We start from the raw sequence: 22327 nt of genomic DNA on the forward strand, positions 1-22327 counted from the left end.
CAGTCTATCAAATCACTCTATTTTGAGTTATTTCATACTTGGCTTTTTCAAAAGTTTTTAGTACTATAATTAAACTTACATATGATGAAAAGTGTATTAAAATATGAATGGGCATAATATCTCTATTTCAGAAACTCTGTAGTGATGCTCAAGTAAAAGTCTTTGGGAAATGCTGCCAACTGAAACCTGGAGGAGACAGTTCTTCCTCATTGGATAGTTCTATGACTTCATCTTCTGATGTAAAAGACCAGTGTCCTAAGTACCAAGTAAGATCATTGATGTCATTTATTTATTCATTCATTCACAAATATCTTTGAGTACCTACAGTGTGTTGTGTACTATCCTAGAGACTGAGGATACAACAGGAGCTAGTCTTTATCCTCCTGGGGAGGCAGGTAGTTAAACAAGTAAGTTGATACATTTGATAAATCCTAGGAGAAGTTCAGAGAACTATAGCATAGATAGCAATGAGAAATTTCTCCCTTTCCCAATTCAGATTTTTTGGGCTACCAGAATAATTAATTTTAGACAATTTTAAATTATTGAAATATGAATATAAACATAAAATAATACAATTTGGTTGTAGTGTGAAATTAAAGTATGATTGGAAGTATACACATGCAGAAATGGGCATTTATTTATATTTTTCAGAAGTAATGTGACCCTTCTTTTAAAATACAAAATTAAACAAATTAGTACTTAATGGGAACTTCTGTATAAACTTGTTATATTTTATGTAAGATTGTTTTCAGACCAAGTATATGTCATCTATATGAATTTATTTGTCTCATCCAGCTTGCATGAATGAATCACAAGTATTTTATATTTAGCAATACCAATATAGAATTCTGGGCCTTTAAATTATTTGTAATTAGGTAATTATGTTTGGATGGGAAGAGACCCTTCTATCATGTCAATGTGACAGTGTATGTGAAAGATCTCCAAAGTTTTTCAAAATCTAGATACTACTAGACTTTTCTCCTGTCTTCCCCGTTTCTCCTCCAGCTTAAGCATGATACTTTAGTAAATTCCTAATAGTGTTATGCTATGTGACTTCATCGTATTTATACCAGTTTGGATGTTTGCTGATTTGATGAATTGTGTAAACTTGTATTTCAATATGGTCCTGGAAATACGCTTTTTTTTAAGCAAGAGACATTGAATTATTATAGCATATAGTTCACTACACTTGATAAAATGTGATTTCGGATAGCTAGAACATTATCTTTGATTTATACAGATTATTACAGATTAATAGCTTCCAGCAATAAGTAACTTTTAAAAATTGGCCTTTTATATAAGGACCTTATAAGGCATAAAGGTAATAATAGCACTTTTTAAATGAGAACTTTTATTACAGATTATATCACATTAAAATATATAACATGCCAGTGACACTCATGATAATTATTTCATATGTATTAGAGCAGGCAAGGAGAATCTTTACTGGCAAACTATATGGTTTTATATAATTCAAATACCAATTTATTTTTACTGTATTTTGCTTCCTGAGAGCTTGTTTCTAGTTTTGGTAGTAAAATCTATAAATTCTGTGATACTTAAATTCATAATAATTTTGAAGATAGGCATTGATCTTTTTAAAAAAACAACAAACCTTCACACTTGATCGCTAAAAAAATTATTTGGCACTGTTTCTAAAATGTTCTTAGAACCCAAACCTTTGTGTTTTGAAATAAAAATTTTGTCTTAACCAGATACATGGATGAGTTCTTTCAGTAACTAGGTATATAAAAAGTGATTTTTTTCTTAAACACTAGCTTTGTGTCTTTATTAAAACAAAATAAAGACTACATGGCACTTTAAGAAAGAAAAAATAATATGTAAATGAGTATATATAAAAACTAATACAAAATAGTTCTGTATAATGAAATAGATTGCTATTTGAAGATGGTTAAGAGAGATAGCAAAGGTAAATGTAGATTTTTTCTAGCCCATATGGGCAATAAATAAGCAGAAGAGTGGAAAAATCCCATAAAAATAAAAATAGTATGCAGATGTGTTCCCTGGCCTCCCATGTAAAATGGAGGTCTTCATCACTTTATTGTTATCACCAGAACAGTCTTTTTTAAAGTATTTTTTTAAACTCTTACGAATTTTTTTTTTTTATGATGGAATGGCTTAGTGAAATTTGCGAATAAAACTCAATTACTGACTTCTATAGTTTAGGTCCTATTCCTCATCACTTGTATAACTGTGTAAATTAGGAATCGCTATTCCTAGGGATTATTTTGTTCTTGTGACAAGAAGCCTGAAAGGCCCTCTGAGTATGAGACATGGGCCTCGAGATGGCTTTAGAACCCAAGGCATCCTTATCTTTCTACTTAGCCAGAGTTAATCTGTAATCTCATTGACTGGGCTTTTGTTGAATGCATATAAACGCATGAATTCTGAAAGCTGCTACTCCAACCATTAGTTTAACCCTTTGGATGTAGAAACCAACTGTCAGTTCGTCTACAAGGGAGGCTATGAAATCCACTTTTTTGTTGTTGTTAGGCACATTGTTGCCCTGAAACATATGAGACTTCAAAAAATAAGGAATAAGATATTTTGTGGGTAATTAGTGTTATTTACCACAGTATCTAATTAGTAAGTAAATGTATGAGTACAATTTCACCCTTTTTTCTGACTCCTAAATGATGACAAAGAGGAATGGAAAGGAATAACTTCTAATTGGATTTCTTTGAGAACAAGACATTCTAATGTTTTAAATAAGTCCTTATAAAAAAATAGCAAAATAAATTACCGTGTTTGTAGATAGCTCTTTTGCACAGTAGAAGCGGTAAAAGCTGTACTGCATGTTCACTGAATTGAATTTCTTATTTTCTGTCCTGGAAAAACATTGCATATGCACGAGATGTAGTTAACAGTGTTCATTTAGGCATTAAGCATTATTATAGTAGCAAAAACCTGGAAGTAACCTAAATGTCCATTAGTAAAGGAAACTAATTTTCATACTGTAGAATACTATGCAGCTCTTCAAAAGGAGTCTTTGTATAACGATATGGTTAAGTCTGTAACACATTGTGCAATGAAGAAACTCAAGCTATAGAACATTGTATACGATGTAGAATCACTTTTTAAAAGAGTATATAGAATTATAAAGAATAACTACAGCAAAGGAATTTTCAGTAGAACTCAGGATTTGAAATAGGTTGTAAATTCTGCAGTTCTATTAATGTTACAATTATTTTTTAGGGTTCTCGGTGCTCTTCTGATGCCAATATGCTTGGAGAGATGATGTTTGGCTCTGTAGCAATGAGCTACAAAGGGTCCACCTTAAAAATTCATCAGATCCGGTGAGGGCTTTTCTGATTTTTCATAATCCATTTTAGAACATGTAATTTTTGAAGATGAGAGAATTCCCTGTAGTCTTCACATAGATTGAACATGTCAGACTTACAGTGTTTTATGGGGTTCATGCTGCTTCATGACTGTTGTAACTATGGAGTGAAATCTCTGTGATTTATGTCTTTTTGTGGGGGAGAGGGGCATCGAGAGAGGGAGAGAGAGAATCTTCAGCAGACTCCATACCATAGCATGAAGCCTGACACGGAGCTCAATCTCCCAACACTGAGACCATGACCTTAGCTGAAATCAGAAGTCGGATACTTAACTGACTAAGCCACCCAAGTGTCCCTAATTTGTAATAAATTGAGAAGTTCCTTGTGTTTTAGTTTTGATCTCTCTCTGTCCATTTCTTTTCCTTCATAGTTCCCCTCCACAACTTATGCTCAGCAAAGTTTTTACTGCACGAACTGGCAGCAGTATCTGTGGAAGTCTCAATACGTAAGTGATTATGAATGCTGAGAAAAATGTATTATTTAGGACATGCAAAGCATGAAAACTAACAAACTGTTCTCAGGGTTGCAGTTTCAATTGAATTTTCTTCCATCCCTTAAATTTGAGAGTTTATGGAGGCCAGACTTTTTTCTTTTAGCTTTATTGAGATATAATTGACATGCAACACTGTAAATTTAATGTGAGCAACACATTTATTTAATATGTTGCAAAATGATTACCACCATATAATTAGCTAACTAATACCTCCATCTTGTCAAAATTACCGTTTCTCTTTTGTGGTAAGATCAGCTAAGATTTACTCTCTTAGCAACTTTCTTTTCTTTTTTTTTTTAAGATTTTATTTATTTATTCATGAGCGACACAGAGAGAAAAGCAGAGACACAGGCAGAGGGAGAAGCAGGCTCCATGCAGGAAGCCTGATGTGAGACTCGATTCCAGGATTCCAGGATCACGCCCTGGGCTGAAGGCAGTCACCAAACTGCTGAGCCACCCAGGGATCCCCATCTTAGCAACTTTCAAGTATATAAAATAACAGTATTATTAGCTATCGATAGCATGCTATACATTAGATCCCAGAACTTACTAATTTTATAAATGAAGTTTATACACTTTGACTGTTACCTCCCCATTTCCCCTACTCTCAGCCCCTGGTAACCACCACCCTGCTTTCTGTTTTTCAGTGTTCAATTCTTTATATCACACATGTGAGTGATACTATACAGTATTTATATTTCTCTGACTTATTTCACTTAGCATGATGCCCTTAATGTTCATTCAGGTTGTCTCAAATGGCAGGATTTCCTTTTCTCATGGCTGTGTGTGTGTGTGTATGACATTTTATCCATTTATCTTTTGATAGACATTTAGTTTGACTCCATTTATTGACAGTTGTCACTAATGCTATAGTGAACACCTGAGTGCAGATATCTCTATGAGATCCTTATTTCAGTTCCTTTGGATATATATCTAGAAGTGGGATTCCTGGATCATATGGTAGTTTCTATTTTTAATTTTTTGAAGAACCTTCATACTGTTTTCACAGTGGCTGTATCAATTTATATTCCCACCAGCAGTGCCCAAGGGTTTCTTCTTCTCCATACCCTGTCCACCACATTTCTTGTCTTTTTGATGTTAACTATTAAAAAAGGTGTGAAGTAATACCTTTTTGTGGTTTGATTTGCATTTCCCTGAAGATTAGTGATGTTGAGCACCTTTTCATGTACCTCTTGGTCATTTGCATATCTTCTTTGGAAGATTGTCTATTCAGTTCTTCTGAATATTCAGAAGTATTAATTTTTTTAGATTGTTTTTTTGCCATTGATTTTTGTGGATTATTTATATATTTTGGATATTAACCCTTCATCAGATAAAGGATTTGCATTTTTTTTTTACCATTCCATAGATTGCCTTTTCATTTTGTCAGTTATTTGCAGTGTAGAAGCTTTTTGTGTGATGTATTCCCATTTACTTATTTTCGCTTTTGTTGCTTGTGCTGTTTATGTCATATGTAGAAATTGTTGCTATGACCAATGTCAAGGAGCTTTTCCCTTCTGGTTTCTTCTAGAAGATTTGCAGTTTTGGAGTCTTTTGTTTATGTCTTTAATCAATTTTGAGTTCATTTTTGTGAGTGGTGTAAGATAATTTTAATTTCATTCATCTGCATGTGGTTATTCAGTTTTTCTGTCATAATTTTTTGAAGGTACTATCCTTTCCCTGTTAAATGTTCTTGGGTCCCTTATCAAATACTAGTTGACTGTATATGCAGGGTTTTTTTCCTGGGCTCTTGATTCTGTTCCATTGATTTATGTGTCTATTTTTATGCCAGTACTATACTGTTTTGATTACCTGAGCTTTGTAGTATAGTTTGAAATCAAAAAGTGTGATCTCTCCAGCTTTGTTCTTTTTGTCAGGATTGCTTTGGCTATTCAGAGTCTTTTTGTAGCTTCTAACAGATTTTAGGATTTTTTTCTTATTTCTATGAAAAATGCCATTGGAACTTTGATAAGACTTGCATTGAATCTATAGATGACTTTGGGTAATTTAACAGTTTAACAATATTTGTTCTTTCAGCCTACTTTTTGGAGGATTTTTTTCGTGGAAAGATGTTGTATTTTGTCCTATGCTTTTTTTGCATCTATTGACATGATGGTATGATTTTTATCTTTCATTCTTTTAATGTGGTAATTATCATTTATTGCTTGCATCCTTGCATTCCAGTGATAAATCTTACTTGATCATATTAAATGATCCTTGTAATATTCTTTTGAATTTGGTTTGCTAATATTTTGTGGAGAATCTTTGCATTTATAATAATCAGGAGAAGTGGTGAAAATTTTCTTGGTGTCAGGGCAATGCTGGCTTTGTAAGATGTGTTTTGTAGTGTTCCTTCTTTTATTTATTGAACAGTTTGAGTAGAATTGGCATTAATTCTTCTTTAAATATTTGGTAGAATCTACCAAGGAAACCATCTGGTCCCTTTGGCTTTTCTGTGTTGGGAGGTTTTCTTTTCTTTTTTCTTTTTTTTGTCTTAAGAGTTTATTCATGAGAGACACACAGAGAGAGGCGGAGACATAGGCAGAAGGAGAAGCAGGCTCCCTGTGGGAAGCCTGATGCGGGACTCGATCCCAGGACCCCAGGATCACGCTCTGAACCAAAGGCAGATGCTCAACCGCTGAGCCCCCCAGGCGTCCCAGCGTTGGGAGGTTTTTGATTAATGATTCATTCTCCTTACTTATTATTGGTCTCTTTCGAATTTTTATTTCTTCATGACTCATTCCTGGTAGGTTGTATGTTTCTAGGAATTTATCCCTTTCTTATAGGTTATCCACTTTATTGCTGTATAACTGCTTATAGTGGTGTAATATAAAGTTTTAATTTCACTCATTTGCATGTGGTTATCCAGTTTTCCTACCATCATTTATTCCTTAAATGTTCCATGCACACTTGAGAAAAATGGTATTCTGCTGCTGTTGGATATATCTATCTATCTATCTATCTATCTATCTATCTATCTATCTATATATTTGTTAATTCCATTTGGCCTAAGGTATGGTTCAAGTTCAACATTTCTTTGTTGACTTCCTGTCTGGTTGATCTATTTATTGTTGGAAGTAGAGTATTAAAGTCCCAGGGACGCCTGGGTGGCTCAGCAGTTGAGTGTCTGCCTTTGGCTCAGGGCGTGATACTGGAGTCTGGGATTGAGTCCCATATTGGCTTCCTGCATGGGAGCCTACTTCTCCCTCTATGTCTCTGCCTCTTTCTCTTTTTCCATGTCTCTCATGAATAAATAAAATCTTTTAAAAAACAACAAAAAAATAAAGCCCTTTACTAATTATTGCAGTCTTGTCTCTTTAGATCCATTAGTTATTTGCTTAACATGTTTAGGTGCTCTAATGTTGAGTGCATTTGTATTTATGCTATATCTTCTTTTTTTTTTTATAAATTAATTTTTATTGGTGTTCAATTTACCAACATACAGAATAACACCCAGTGCTCATCCCGTCAAGTGTCCCCCTCCGTGCCCGTCACCCATTCACCCCCACCCCCCGCCCTCCTCCCCTTCCACCACCCCTAGTTCATTTCCCAGAGTTAGAAGTCTTTATGTTCTGTGTCCCTTTCTGATATCTCCCACACATTTCTTCTCCCTTCCCTTATAATCCCCTTCACTATTATTCATATTCCCCAAATGAGTGAGAACATACACTGTTTGTCTTTCTCCGATTGACTTACTTCACTCAGCATAATACCCTCCAGTTCCATCCACGTTGAAGCAAATGGTGGGTATTTGTTGTTTCTAATGGCTGAGTAATATTCCATTGTATACATAAACCACATCTTCTTTATCCATTCATCTTTCGATGGGCACCGAGGCTCCTTCCACAGTTTGGCTATTGTGGACATGGCTGCTAGAAACATCGGGGTGCAGGTGCCCCGGCGTTTCATTGCATCTGAATCTTCGGGGTAAATCCCTAACAGTGCAATTGCTGGGTCGTAGGGCAGGTCTATTTTTAATTCTTTGAGGAACCTCCACACAGTTTTCCAGAGTGGCTGCACCAGTTCACATTCCCACCAACAGTGTAAGAGGGTTCCCTTTTCTCCGCATCCTCTCCAACATTTGTTGTTTCCTGCCTTATTAATTTTCCCCATTCTCACTGGTGTGAGGTGGTATCTCATTGTGGTTTTGATTTGTATTTCCCTGATGGCAAGTGATGCAGAGCATTTTCTTGATGAATTGCTCCTCTTTTGTATGACCATTTCTGTCTCTTGTTACTATTTTTGGCTTGAAGTCCATTTTTTCTGATATAAGTATAGCTTTCTTTGCTCTTTTTCGATTTCCACTTATATGGATTCTTTTTCTATCCCTTCACATTGAGCCTATATGCGTTCTCAAAGCTGAAGTGAGTCTCTTGTAGGCAGCATATTGTTGGGTGTTATTTTTTTTAATTCATTCAGCCACTTTGTGTTTGGAGTCCAGATTACTTCTCATTTGAGTTTAGTTGAAGAATAGGGAATGTGCTTTCTCTTTCCTAATTTGCTTCTAGAAGCTATAGCTAAGAAGTAAAATGTTGACAACATTCCCATGTTAAGATGAGATATTTATTTTACATTTTGTAGTGCCATGCCTAGTTAGCATCTATATATGTACTCTTCAGTTTTCAGATCACTTCAGAATTAACTCTACAGGGCAGCCCAGGTGGCTCAGCGGTTTAGCGCTGCATTCAGTCCAGGATGTGATCCTGGAGACCCGGGATCAAATCCCGCGTCGGGCTCCCTGCATGGAGCCTGCTTCTCCGTCTGCCTGTGTCTGTGCCTCTCTCTCTCTCTCTATGTCTCTCATGAATAAATAAAATCTTAAAAAAAAATTGCCTCTGCAGTCAGGAGTAGTCTAGATCACCCATCGTGGGGCATAAGAATACCCCAAGGTATTAATGCCAAGATTAGAAAAGTGAAGCTGAAACAACGGCAGGCCTGATAATTGGAATCTGGTGCTACATACTGGAACCTAGTAAATGAAAGACTGGGGCTAGGGTGAGGTGTTAATGGATTCCAGCGATGGATTCTGCAGGGACCAGATTAGAATGCTAGCTAGCCAGAATCTCTGGAGTTACCCAAAGTCAAAAGCAGCAGGAGGTAGCAAGGAGCCTACTCAAAACTAGAAAAATTCTCAAAAGTTCCATTAATTGTAAATGCTCCTAGAAGACCTCTCAGGAGTTCTATTTGCTGAGGTTCTAATACTTGTAGCTGTTTATTAACTTTTCTGTTAGGAAGGAAGAAAAGGGAGAGATGTTTTTTCACAGTGTTAGAGATGCTTAAAAAATACTGACGCTAAAAGTGCTAATTTTTAAGAGTTTAATGCTAAAGTAAAAATTAGAGATCCTCACGTTGGAATCACTGATTTTACCTCGGATCCTCTCAGTTTCTTCATCTTTTCTAATTTTTTTATAGGTTCTTAAAATCCCTAGGAAGGATACTTTGTACTAAGAACATAAAGTAGTTTAATTTTTGTTACTCAGATAATATACTAACAGGAGTGATCATTTATAATGTGTGAACAAATGACACTATTTTGATATTTGGTTGATTTTTGTTCTCTTCTCTTCTTTTCTTTTTCTTTTTCTTTTTCTTTTTCTTTTTCTTTTTCTTTTTCTTTTCTTTTCTTTTTTTTCTTCTCCCTTTTAGAAGTTTAGAAAATGACATCAGGTCCAAAATATGAGGGAAAAGCTTTACAATTTAAATTAGGGTCAGTAATTCTGTAAAGGTCTAGATAGTAAATAATTTTGGCTTTGTGGGCCAGACAATATGTCTGGTTTCTCAGCTGTAGCATTAAAGCAGCCATATGCAGTACATATGTGAAAGGGCATATCTATGTTCCATTAAAACTTTATTTATAAAAACAGGCAGCAGGCTATATTTAGCCCTCCAAGTGTAGTTTACCAAACTCTTATTTAAAAGATTAGGTAGTTTATGGTACTAACAAGAATACTTAAAACTTAAAAAAAAAAACTGTTTTACACTTAAAATTTCATTGAGATATGCAAAGAGTTGCCAAAAAGAGCATAAGATGAATTTGCAATTTATTCTTTCTTTTCTTCCTTTAGGCTTCAAGACAGTCTTGAATTCATCAATCAGGACAACAGTACATTAAAGGCTGATAATAACACAGTTATTAATGGACTACTTGGAAATATAGGTAAATGGTTCCTTTGGTTTTATAAGTTTTAAATAGGTTAACAGTATAACAAAGATTTGCAGTTCTTTCTTAATAATATAGATCTTTTATAAGACCACAGATTTTGACATACTAGAAGTAGAAAAGGGATTTATTTTATTTTATTTTTTAAAATTTTTTTTAATTTATTTATTTATGATAGTCACAGAGAGAGGGAGAGAGAGAGAGAGAGAGGCAGAGACACAGGCAGAGGGAGAAGCAGGCTCCATGCACCGGGAGCCCGACGTGGGATTCGATCCCGGGTCTCCCGGATCGCACCCTGGGCCAAAGGCAGGCGCCAAACCGCTGCGCCACCCAGGGATCCCAGAAAAGGGATTTAAATTGGAAGTATGTATAACGTTTATATTATTTGAAAAACATAATTTTTGTATATTTGAAAATAATATTCATTTTTGTATCTGAAAAAGAACTGCTGAAGATATATCTGGTTTGGTTTTTGTTTTTAACTTTATGCATCTTTAAAAGGCTCATTGATATAAAAAGTCCTCAGCTTTTTACAATATTTCAGCTGAGGAAGACTGGTATTATACTTTTTCCCTTGTCTCTTCCCTAACCATAAAAGTAATTTTAAAATGGTGCTCATTTTTGTGACCTGAATTCAGATAGATGAGCAGATACTCAAATTTGATGTTCTTTAAAATATTCATTAAAATAACAGCTTATTTAGTAATTTGAATAGTTGATTGTTACTATTTAAGTTCAACTTCTGAAATGAAAAACTGTTCCTAAAATTTCTGGTCATTTGTTTTACCCTACAAAGTTCAACTGAATTGTTGCTGGCTATGTTCCTGGTGTGTAAATAACTATAGCATGCCAGAATGTGGACAGGAATTAGACTAGGATAAATATTTCTTTTATTCTTTATTTAGTGAGAATTTTCATTTGGAATTGATTTGAATAAATATTAGTTAAATATATAAGTAGGAAACAGTTTTTCTTCCAGCTTGAATCGTAATGTATTCTATTATTTTTTATAGTTCATGTTTATTCAAACAAGCAACCATTTATTCAGCAAGTAGTGTGGGCTAGTTATAGTGTCAGGCATGTAATTTTAAAAGTTTGCACATTTGGGGTACCTGGGTGGCTCAGTTGGTTAAGTGAAATCAAGTGACTCTTGATTGTGGTTCAGGTCATTATCTCAGGGATGTGAGATCAAGCCCCGTGTCAGGCTCTGTGCTCAGTGGTGAATTTGCTTGAGATTCTTTCTTTCCCTCTACTTTTAGATTCTCTCTCTCTCTCTCTCTCAAAATAAATAAATTGAAAAAAAAAAGTTTGCACATTTTTTAGAAAAATTAGAGGGGTTCTGCTTTTTCTTAACTCACTTGATTATTTTATTGGCTTAATGAAGTAAAAATGTGACAGGGAGACAACTGAATCTTTTCAGATTCTCCTGAAAGATTTTCTGAATCTTCTGAAAAGATTCACTTGTCTCTTTTTCCGTTATAATGTGATACTTTTCAAAGCTCAATAAGTTAATTAAAAGCTATTTATTTTAATAATACAAATCCATTATCGCTTATAACAGTAAATCACCTTATGGATGCTAGGTATACCCATCTTTGTTTTAATACAGGTTAGGAAGTGAATCCATTTAACAAAGTATAGACTTAAATAATGAGTGGCTTTTACTTGTATGTTTGTAATTGTGAATCAAGGATATTTGAGTACCATTTCTTATTTTCTTTACATTTCCAATTTATCAGCCAATACTTACCAAGTACGTGTTGTATGCTAAGCACTCCACTAGGCTCTGAGGGTACATGCAATGGTGAACCAGACACATTTCCTGCCTCAACAGATTTATAGTTAGTGGGAGTCATACAAATAATGCAACAATTACAGTAGAGTGCAGTTAATGTTAAAGAGCATGGTGTGATACAAATGAGGAAGAGTACCTAATTCAGTCCTAGAGAGTCTCAGACTTTCTTAAAGAAGGGAAGCCTAATTTTGAAGGATTAGCCCTGTGTTTGGGGACTAGAAATGTTCTAGGAAAAAGCAGTAGTGTGTGCACAGACCTAGGAGTTAAGAGATCATAGCATGAGTAAATAATGTGAATAAATCAGTGTTGATGGAGCCAAGAATAGGAGTAACGAAAGTTAAAAGAAATGAAAAAGTTTGTGGGAGGTTGATGACAAAGGGCACCTTGGGCCATAGTGAGGAATTTGAACTTAGGCTTTAAGAAGTTGGGTAGTAATGAGGGTGTGTTAGTTTGGGTCATTTACCTGTTTTTTTACAGGTGCCAAGACAGGATTAAATATGCAAGGATATTATTAGGGGAAATGACTGTGTGAGAGAAAATGAGGAGGAAACTGGGAAAGGTCATGAGAGCCCTCAGATTGTGTTGCAAGTCTGACCCCAAATGAAGGAGAAAAATAGAAAATTGAATGGAAGTGTCCTTTCCTATCATGCAACCCATGGAAGGTTTGGTAAGGCCACTGACAAGTCCTTAGGTCAAAGTATGTTGTCACAGGTGAGCCGTATGTTGCCAGAAATGTACCTGACTTACTCTTCTTGCTACATTCAGTCACTGGTTAGGAACTCTGCCTATGGGATATGTGGCCTTGGAAAACATCACATGTCAGAAAACAGCAATTTGGGGTATGTAGTCAATTACAGTCCTTATAGCTGGAGATCTTTGCAGTGCATTCTGAAGGCCACACAGAGGAGTTGTCAGAATATAGAAATATGATCAGATTAGATTTTTATCTGCAGAATAATGTTTTGATTGCAATGGGAAAGGATTCAAGTAAACCAGTAGGATCGAGGAAAAGATTTGTGTTAGAAGGCTGCTGGTGGTAATTCACATGACAGGTAATGGAGACCTAGAGCCAGATTGTGTCAAGGGTAGAGAGCTGTTGAGAGGTTCATTATGGGAAATAGAGTGGATGGGATTTGTAATTAGATGAAAGAGGGAGGAAAAAGGAGGAAATAAGCATGTCCCTTTGCTGTCTGGTTGTATAATTGCTTGGATATTGGTGCCATCCATTGGGAGGAGCAGAAGAAATTAGGAATTGGTGATTTGGGGTTTATGTATGTTAGAATGGAAGTATTGGTTGGTTATTCAAGTAAAGATATCCATTATAGTTAGTAGATATAGGGGTAGGTGCTACAACATAAAAATTAGTGAACATTTAATAATTTCAAAGCAACATAGAGTTATTTTTTTCCAGTCATGTGAAGTTTAAAAAAGTGTTTCCTCATTGATTAACAGTTTTTCTCTAAGCACTGTTTCAGAGGTCCAATTTCCTTCCTTCTTGGAGTTCTACCTTCTTCATTATGTGGTTTCCAAGGTTGAGCTCAGCTGCATGAAGCCAGCGAAAAGGAATTGAGTATGGAAAAGTCACATCCATTTCATAACCAACCTTAATACATCAGTTTTTTTCACATTCCATTAGTGGTAACTAGTCACATGGCTTCACCTATATATAAGGAGATTTGAGAAATAAGATCCCTAGATGGGCAGCTTCCTAGAAACTACTTGATAAAATAGAAGGGAGAATACAGTTGTTAGACAGTTAGCTCTATCTATGTGGATTTGTAAAGCATTAGCATGTAAATGATAAGTGAAAGCTTAAGAATGAATGAGATGACCTAGGAAATGTTAAAGAGTGAGAAAGAAAGATTGTTGAGGATAAAATCCTGGGGAATGATGGCTTAAAGACGGAAAGAGTAGGTGAAGAGAAGCACATATAGAGCATTAAGGAAAAAAAACCTTAGTGTATAATATTTGGAAACTGGGGAAATGTTCAAAGGCAATTTAGTCAGCATCAAATATGTGCTAAAGTAATATAAAATAGTATGGACTGCATTAATCTGTAGGAAGGCTTTTGGTAGCTTACGTGAGCAGTTTCATGGAGAGAATAGAAGCCACAGTTGAGGAGAGCTCTGCTCAGAGGTCAGTTTTTTTTTCCAGGATTTAAGCAGCTGTTCTTTCTGTCTCAGAAAAGAGACCAGAAAAGTTCTCTAAGTTTTATACACTTAGAAATTATGGAGGACCACAGAGAACTTTTGTTTATGTGTATTACCTTTATTGATATATACTGTATTAAAATTTAAAACAAAAATTAAAAATATTTATTCCTTAAAAAATAACACAACCTTTTTCATGTTAGTATAAATAACATGCTATGAAATGACTACTATTCTCCAAGAGGAGAACTTAATGAAGAAGAGTGATGTTGTTTTACATTTTTGCAAAACACATTAATTTATGGCTTAGTAGACTACAACTCAATTCTTATATCTACTTCTGTGTTTATTCTCTTGTAATAAGTTGTTTTGATTAAATTTATTAAGAAAATAGTTTTACACAGATCTCTGAAAGGCTTGCAAGAACCCCGAGGAATCTTTAGAATACATTTTAATTATTGAACTATGTAGGATTAAATATATGGAGAGAATAGTTTTGACTGTGCTTTCTTTATAATAATTTTTTTAGAGAGAGTAGGGGACGGGCAGGGAGAGAAACAGTCTTAAGAGGCTTGATCTCAGGGTTTTAAGATAGAGTTCTGTATTGGGCTGCCTGCTGAGGATGGAGTCTCTTAAGATGAACATAAAATGACCTGAGTTGAAATAAAGAGTTGGAGGTTTACATGACTGAGCCATCCAGGTGCCGCTAGCTTTGTTTATGTTTAAATGTTGATGAATAGGAGGTTATAAGGAGGGGTAAAGTTAGAGATAGAAGTGGTAAAGTGAGATTTTTGAAGGTCCTAACTGACATAAAAGAATTAGGTTTGGAAAGGAGGGAGGAGCCTCTCAGCATTTTTCACTTGAGTAGGTTCCTAGGACATACTAAGGCTTGAATATTGTTACTTGTTATTACTCTGCCAGGAAGGAGGCAGGTGGGCCCGAATGTGATTTAGTTTGGAGACAAGGTGCTAGGAAATGGAGAGTTCCTAACTGGTGAATTATATGTGTGTGCACACATGTATATGTGGGAGACAGTTACATCCTGAGAGTAAGGAAGGAGATGGGTAGGGAAGGAATTTAAAGAGGGTAGGTAAGTTTTGAAGTAACTAGAGAGAATTGGATAAAGAGCTGAAGAGGTAAAACATGGAAGGATTGCTGCAAATGCAGTATAATTCTAGAAATTCTTGTTACAGAAAGATATCCATTAAGAATCTGAAAAATACATTTTATTTTTTTTTAATTTTTTTTTTTTAATTTATGATAGTCACAGAGAGAGAGAGAGGCAGAGACACAGGGAGAGGGAGAAGCAGGCTCCATGCACCGGGAGCCCGACATGGGATTCGATCCCGGGTCTCCAGGATCGTGCCCTGGGCCAAAGGCAGGCGCCAAACCGCTGCACCACCCAGGGATCCCCTGAAAAATACATTTTAAAACAGAAAGCCCCCTATTCTATCCTAGGTAACTTCCTAGGTGACTCTTTTAGGCTATCTTGATGAAGTGTAACAGGCAACTCAGCTGCTTGCTTTCTCTCATTCTCTCTCTCTCTCTCTCTCTCTCTCGCTCTCCTCTTTCTCTCTCTCTCTCTCTCGTGCTCTCTCGCGCACACTCTCTCCCTCAAATAAATAAGTAGTTTTTAAAAACTCTTTTTAAAGGATCAATTTATTTGGCAAACGTCAAATAAACTTTGTGCTTTTTTGAATCTTTAAAAGCATTGTTTTATGTTAGAAAGGATTAAAACTTTTACCTTGTATAGTGGAAGGGTTTTTTTATAATTATATACATATTTATAGTAAATAGGCATGAAATTGTTGTTTGACATAAGCTATCCCCAGAGAGAAACCATCCTGTTTCAAAGAAGAGAAACCAGCTTGAATTATTCTTACTTAGTTTAAAAGTTCCATCAGTATCTGTTGGTCTGCATTTGTGCTGCCTAAGCTCACCCTTTATTCCAGACTCTTTGTGGCTTTTCTAACAGCCCTCTTTCATATATATTTTACATTTTTGCCATGTAGGTCTATCACAGTTCTGCAGCCCCAGGCGGGCATTCTCTGAACAGGGTCCGCTCCGCCTGATCAGGAGCGCCTCTTTCTTTGCAGGTTTGCGATGTGCTGTGTGGGTAGACTAGTTGGTGTGCTCCAGTGGCTAGAATCTGTAGTTAAGCCGTGGAAACAAGAGAGTAGATAAATGTATTTGGGGAGGGTGTAGTTAAGAAAACATTACTTAGCAAGTGTAAGAACTGAATTCCTGTCTACTGAGTATGTTCTTCAACATTTCCAGAAATTTTCATTTATCAGAAGAATTGATATTTTCATGAAATTTCAGTTTGTTACTTATTTCATTATGTAATAACTTAACTTTAGAATACTAACCCAAATTTTAGTATGAACATTATTTCTTTAAATACCAGCTAGAATTTCTCATGGGACACTCTCTTGTTTCCATGGCTAAGTAGAGTTTGTACTTAGTTCACCAATTGAAGAAAATATCCTATCTTATTATTTTAAAATTTCTGATCTATGTTATTTCATAAGAATGATTTCTTTTGGAGCTAAGATTTAGATGAACAAGCACCATTATATTGATCTGTAAAAGTCATATGTGAGTATGTTTGTTTATATCATTTAATTTATGATTGTAGAGTATGTTTATGCCTCTGTATCCAGGGAGTTGTATCTAACTTATTGGTTTAATTAATATTTATTTTTCTTACAAATGTGAGATCGGAACAATACATATTTATTAGAGAAAATTTGAAAAATGGGCAAAAAGTATGTATTAGCCATTTGTGTCATCTAGAATTAACCTTTCTAAAAAATAATTTAATTGGCATCATACTGTTCAAACTGTTTTCTTAAAATTTTTATTGTGAAGAGTTTTTAAACCTATGTTATTGGCAGAATAGAATAGTAAAGTGAACCATCATATACCCATTATTTACTTCCAGGAATCATTCTTACTGTTTGTTTAGTAGCATGCTTTTTAGTCATTTAGTAATGTATTTTGAGTATCTTCCTTTTAGCCATCCCTTGCTTCTTTAGATATTATATTTTCACATTATATGTCAATCTTCACATAGCTCTCAAAGCTTGTTCAACTGAGTAATAGCTCTTGGTGTTGGGTTTGTGCCATGCTATTGAAAAAAATAAAGGAATGCAATGAGATGAGCATGATTTCATTTGCAATGTAACAGAAGAAACGTCACCCTGAATAACATTATATGTTATAACTGACGATTTTGTCTTAATTCACAGTTCACAGCAACCCAATGGACATGCCTGGAAGAGACCTGAATGAGGACAGAGACAGTGGAATAGCACGCTCTGGTAATGTCAGGTTTATGTATTAATCTAGTTTTCTTATGAGATCACTGTTAGCCAACAATGATTTTTATTTTTTCCTTTATCATCCAATTTCATGTACACAGTTTTTTATTTAGTGTGGATGTTATTAGCCTTATAAGAGAATTATATCAACAGAGAGAAATAGTTCAAATTTAAAATTTTCATATTTACTGTTACATGTGCCTAGTGGAACATGGTCTAGATGAGCACATTGGCTTAGACTTAGCCAATACAAGAAAAAAATATTGCTCAAGAGACTGCTTAAATGGCACAGTAAAAAAAAAAAAAAGAAAACCCCACACATTTGCTTATATCTGCTTACTCTTAACTAGAGTTTTTGGTTGTCAGACTGTCTCTTGCCCAGAAAAGCCTAGGCATTTTGAACCAATGCCATTCATATTGCTTTCAAATATGGGCTCCCAAAATTTGTCTAACCTTTATTGAAATGTGTGAGAGATTAAAAAAAAAAAAAAAAGAAAAGCCCACATTTTACATTCAAGCAGAGTCTACAGAGGGAACAGTCGGGAAAATTGTCCTGCATCATGTGATGTGTTCTCTGATAGAAATGTGGAGAGAGGTTTAGGGAAAGAAAACCTAACTTAGCTTGGGCCAGGAACAGGGGCCAGTAGTACTTTACAAGGGATAATACTTGAGTTGTGTTTTAAGAAGTCAGTAGGAGTTATCCAGGTGAAAGCATGGAAGAAGGGCCTTCCAGTAAAAAGAAAAAGTATTTCTTAGGACCCAGAGATAGCATAAACGAAAGGAGTATCTTAGGCTTGTATTATTGTTAGGTATGAGAAACTTTATCCACTGTGGTTTATCCATATGAATTGTCACATTATATGGCTCTGGTGTCTAAATTGTTTATAATTCATTTTTGAGTATTGATGGGAAGTCCCAATTTATCAGTATTGTAATCCGTAGGTATGCATTAGAATAACAAGAGGTTTCAAAATAAAAGTTTCACATGCCTGAAATGTACTCCAAGACTGACATGTAGTCTAGGGAAAGGCTGATGAAACTATTTGAAAAACAAAACAAAATGAAAAATTTAATACCTCGTTCTGATGGACAGTTAGAATTGAGAACCAGCTCTCTAATATGAAAAATCTTGATCTTTCAAATAATCTCACCCTTCTTTTCTAACTGAATTTTTTATTCTTGTTCTTAGGATAATCTAGTGTATATTTCTTTTATTACTTGTTGCTTCTATGTAATCTAGGGATTTAGTTTTCTCTTCTGTGACAGGAATCTAGTTATTATTTCAGATTTCAGAGGTGATAAATTCATATCTATACTTCACTTTCTTTAGGTATAAATTGAAGGACCTGGCTGCATTGATCTATAAGGCTTTTTTAAGCCATTAAATTCATATACTCCTTTTAAATTAATTGTGTATTTTCTTCTTTTTTCCAGTAGGGTTATTTTTAATACCAGAATTTGTTAACACATAGTTTTTCCAAATTTAGATTAACATTTGAATTTTCATTGAAAATTATACCCAGGTTAGTTATACATATCTAGTCTTAGACTACAAAGTTTTACAGTAGTTACTTATAATACTGAGAACAATGTGGTCTTTTTAAGGAAGTAGTTTAGAATTCATTGATGTTAATTAATTGATATTAATGATAGTTGTATGGCACATAAAGCTCTTCCCTTTATTACTGAATTTGTTAGTGAGAATTGAACAGATCTTCATAATGACAGTCTCTTAGCTCTCACTCCTGATGTCCAAAATCATGTGATACGTATCTTTTTATAGATGATAATAGTGCTTCCCTGTTTTTGATTACATCACAAATTTTTGGTATATGGTTGTAATCAGGAAGATGGAAATATTGCCAAACAAAAGCAAACCCTTAATGTCTTTTCCTCTCTAGAATCCAGTACAGAGAAGGAGAGGATTCCTAGTCTGAGGAAAAACAAAGGGTTGTAGCTTTTGACACTCCAGGCAAGAAAGAGTTTCTGGAGAGAGGGTTTTTGGGAAGAGAATAATCCTCACAATTAGGGGATTGCAGCAATTATAATCATAATGGGTTCTAACGGAATGTGTCTGTCACCCCTTAGAGTTCTCCAGAGAGCAATCTATAGGATTTTCTCTTTTTGGAGCTCAGTAGGTATAATCATGACTATTACTGAAAGTGATTAAACATTCAGAGGCTTGACTACCTATGCAGAAGCAATTCATGATTACAGTTTACCTTTCAATAACTCAGGGGTTGGGGCGCAAACCTCCCCTCCCCCTGGGCAGTAAGAAAAATCTGTAAAAAAAAAAACTTTTGACTCCCTAAAAACTCAACTACTAATAGTGTACAGTGGACTGGAAGCCTTACTCATAGCAAGAACCAGTTGATTAACATATATTTTATATATGAATTGTATACTGTATTTTTGCAATAAAATAAGCAAAAAATGTTAGGAAAATCATAAAGAAGATAAAATACTTTTACAATGCTATACTGTATTTATCAAAGAAAAACATATAAGTGGATCTGCACATTTCAAACTCTTGTTCAAGGGTCAGTGGTACTTTTATTCTTTTTATTGAAGTATAGTTGTAAGTATAGTTGTTTACACACAGTGTTACATCTGTTTTAGATGTAAACATAGTTAACTTGACAAATTCTATACCTTATACTATGTGTTCCAGAAGTGTAGCTACTACCATCTACCACCATACAACACTTTTACAGTACCACTGACTCTTTTCTCTATACTGTCTTTTTTATCCCTGTGACTTACTCCTTCCATAACTGGAAGCTTGTATCTCCTGCTCCCCCTCACCCATTTTTGCCCTTCCCATCACACTCTGTCCTCTTTGGCAACAGTTTGTTCTCTGTGTTAATGGATCTTTTTCTTTCTGTTGGTTTTGTTTTTTAGATTCCACATATAAGTGAAATTGTATGGTATTTGTCTTTCTTTGTCTGGCTTACTGTACTTGGCACCATATCCTTAGGTCCATCCATGTTGTCTCAGATGACAAGGTCTCATTCTTTTATATGTTTGAATAATATTGTATACATCTTCCTTATTTGTTCATCTATCAGTAGACATTTCAGTTGCTTCCATTTCTTGCCTATTGTAAGTAATGCTGTAGTAAACTTAAGAGTACATTTATCTTTTTAGATGAGTGTTCTTGCTTTCTTTGAGTGAATAGCCAGTAGTGGAATTATTGGGTCATGTGATATTTCTGTTTTTAGTTTTTGGAGGAACCTCCATACTATACTAATTTGCATAGTGGCTTTCCATAGTAGCTGTACTAGTTTGCATCCCCACCAACAGTGTGTGAGGGTTCCTTTCTCTTCATATCCTTCTCAATACTCTTTTTGTTTTTTTGATTCTGCCATTGTGACAGGTGTAAGATGTGCTTTTAAATGACACCTTTACATGACATTCAAACACTTATTTTCAAATATAGCTTCTGTTCTTAAAATATAGCTGTTGCATTAAAACGGAGTCTCATCAGTCCAGCAACTGTACTACTGTTTACTCCAAGAATAAAGAAGTACTAATTCAGAGAGATACATGCACATTTATATAGTTTACAGTACATGTTTATAGCAGCATTATCTACAGTAACCAAATTATGGAAATAGCCCAAGTATCCATCAGCTGATGAGTGGGTCAAGATTTGGTATGTTTATATAATGGAATAGTACTCAGCCATAAAAAAATGAAATCTTCCATTTGCAACAACATAGTTAGAACCAGAGTATTAAGCTAATAAGCAAAATAAGACCGTGAGAGAAAGACAAACACCATATGATTTCACTCATGTGGAATTTAGGAAACAAAACAAATGAGCAAGGGGGAGAAAAGGGAGAGAAGCAAACCAAGAAACACACTCTTGGGAACTGATGATTACCAGAAGGGAGGTGGGTGGGTGGGATGGGTTAAATAGGCAATGGGGATTATTAAGGCATTCACTTGTTATGAGCAAGGGATGTTTTGTGAAAGCTCTGAATGACTATATTGTGCACCTGAAACTAATATTACACTGTATGTTAACTAACTGGAATTTAAAGACAAACTTAAATTTTTTAAAAAAAAACCTGAATCACATCATATATCTTTTAAAGACTAAGTGTTCAATTAAGCTAGGGGACAATCTCATGGCCAAAGAGATAATGCTTTGTTTCGAATTAGCCCTTTCTTCTGAAGTGGGGGTTGGGGTAAGAATATAAAAAGGGGAATGTCTACAAGTCTCTTGCCAATGCACTGTTAGTATATGATTTTTCTCCTCTGGGACTTGGCTCCAGCAATGATGTTAAGTTTTTAAATGAAGATTTTAGAAGCTCATGAAGCAAAATGGAAAATTTGAGTCACTACTGTTAAATTTCTTAAAGAGAAATTTATCTTGGGGTGCCTGGGTGGCTAAGTTGGTTAAGTGCCTGCCTTTGGCTCAGGTCAAGATCTCACGGTTCTGGGATCAAGCCCTGCAGGGGGCTCCCTGCTCTGTGAGAAGCCTCATTCTCTTTCTCCCTCTTCCCTCTCCCTCCCTCTTGCTATTTCTCTCTCTCTCAAATAAAATCTTAAAAAAAGAAATTTATCTTTATGGTTAGTTATTGACATATTTTTAAATGCTTACGTATACTTGCATTTATTTTGTCTTGACAGCATCTCTCAGCAGTTTGCTTATTACGCCGTTTCCCTCTCCAAACTCCTCACTTACCCGAAGTTGTGCCAGCAGTTACCAGCGACGTTGGCGACGCAGCCAAACAACAAGTTTGGAGAATGGGGTATTTCCAAGATGGTAAGTTGGAACCTTCACTTTATAATAAAATTGAATAGTTCCCTTAAACACAGTTCTGAATGATTTTTTTAGAGCCTTGGGCTTGTATTTCTGTGTATTTTAAGTCTTGAAACTTTTTAAATGTGTTACATTTTAAAAATTATTGGTAGTTTTAGCCAATATTAGACGTACAGTTCAGTGGCATTATAAGTACCTTCCCATTGTTATGCAACCATCATCATTATGCATGTCCAGAACTTTTTTATCTCCCCAAACTGAAGCTATATCCAT

General features: G+C 35.1%; 1 protein-coding gene across 5 annotated transcripts in view; it reads left to right on the plus strand.

Moving 5' to 3' along the window:
• Positions 1-22327, plus strand: part of FNIP1 (folliculin interacting protein 1) — a 156743-nt gene that overhangs the window by 88031 nt on the left and 46385 nt on the right. For 2 of the 5 annotated variants that reach the window (XM_055301423.1, XM_055301424.1), the window contains exons 3-9: positions 132-266; positions 3217-3317; positions 3733-3807; positions 9921-10012; positions 15973-16056; positions 17212-17283; positions 21922-22057. In XM_055301423.1, the coding sequence (XP_055157398.1) occupies positions 132-266; positions 3217-3317; positions 3733-3807; positions 9921-10012; positions 15973-16056; positions 17212-17283; positions 21922-22057 (695 nt within the window). The remainder of the gene's footprint in view (positions 1-131; positions 267-3216; positions 3318-3732; positions 3808-9920; positions 10013-15972; positions 16057-17211; positions 17284-21921; positions 22058-22327) is intronic. The other 3 variants (XM_055301425.1, XM_055301426.1, XM_055301428.1) reach the window with 3 other exon arrangements.

This window comes from Nyctereutes procyonoides, unplaced genomic scaffold, assembly GCF_905146905.1.
Source record: "Nyctereutes procyonoides isolate TBG_1078 unplaced genomic scaffold, NYPRO_anot_genome, whole genome shotgun sequence".
In the NCBI taxonomy this organism is placed as follows: Eukaryota; Metazoa; Chordata; class Mammalia; order Carnivora; family Canidae; genus Nyctereutes; species Nyctereutes procyonoides.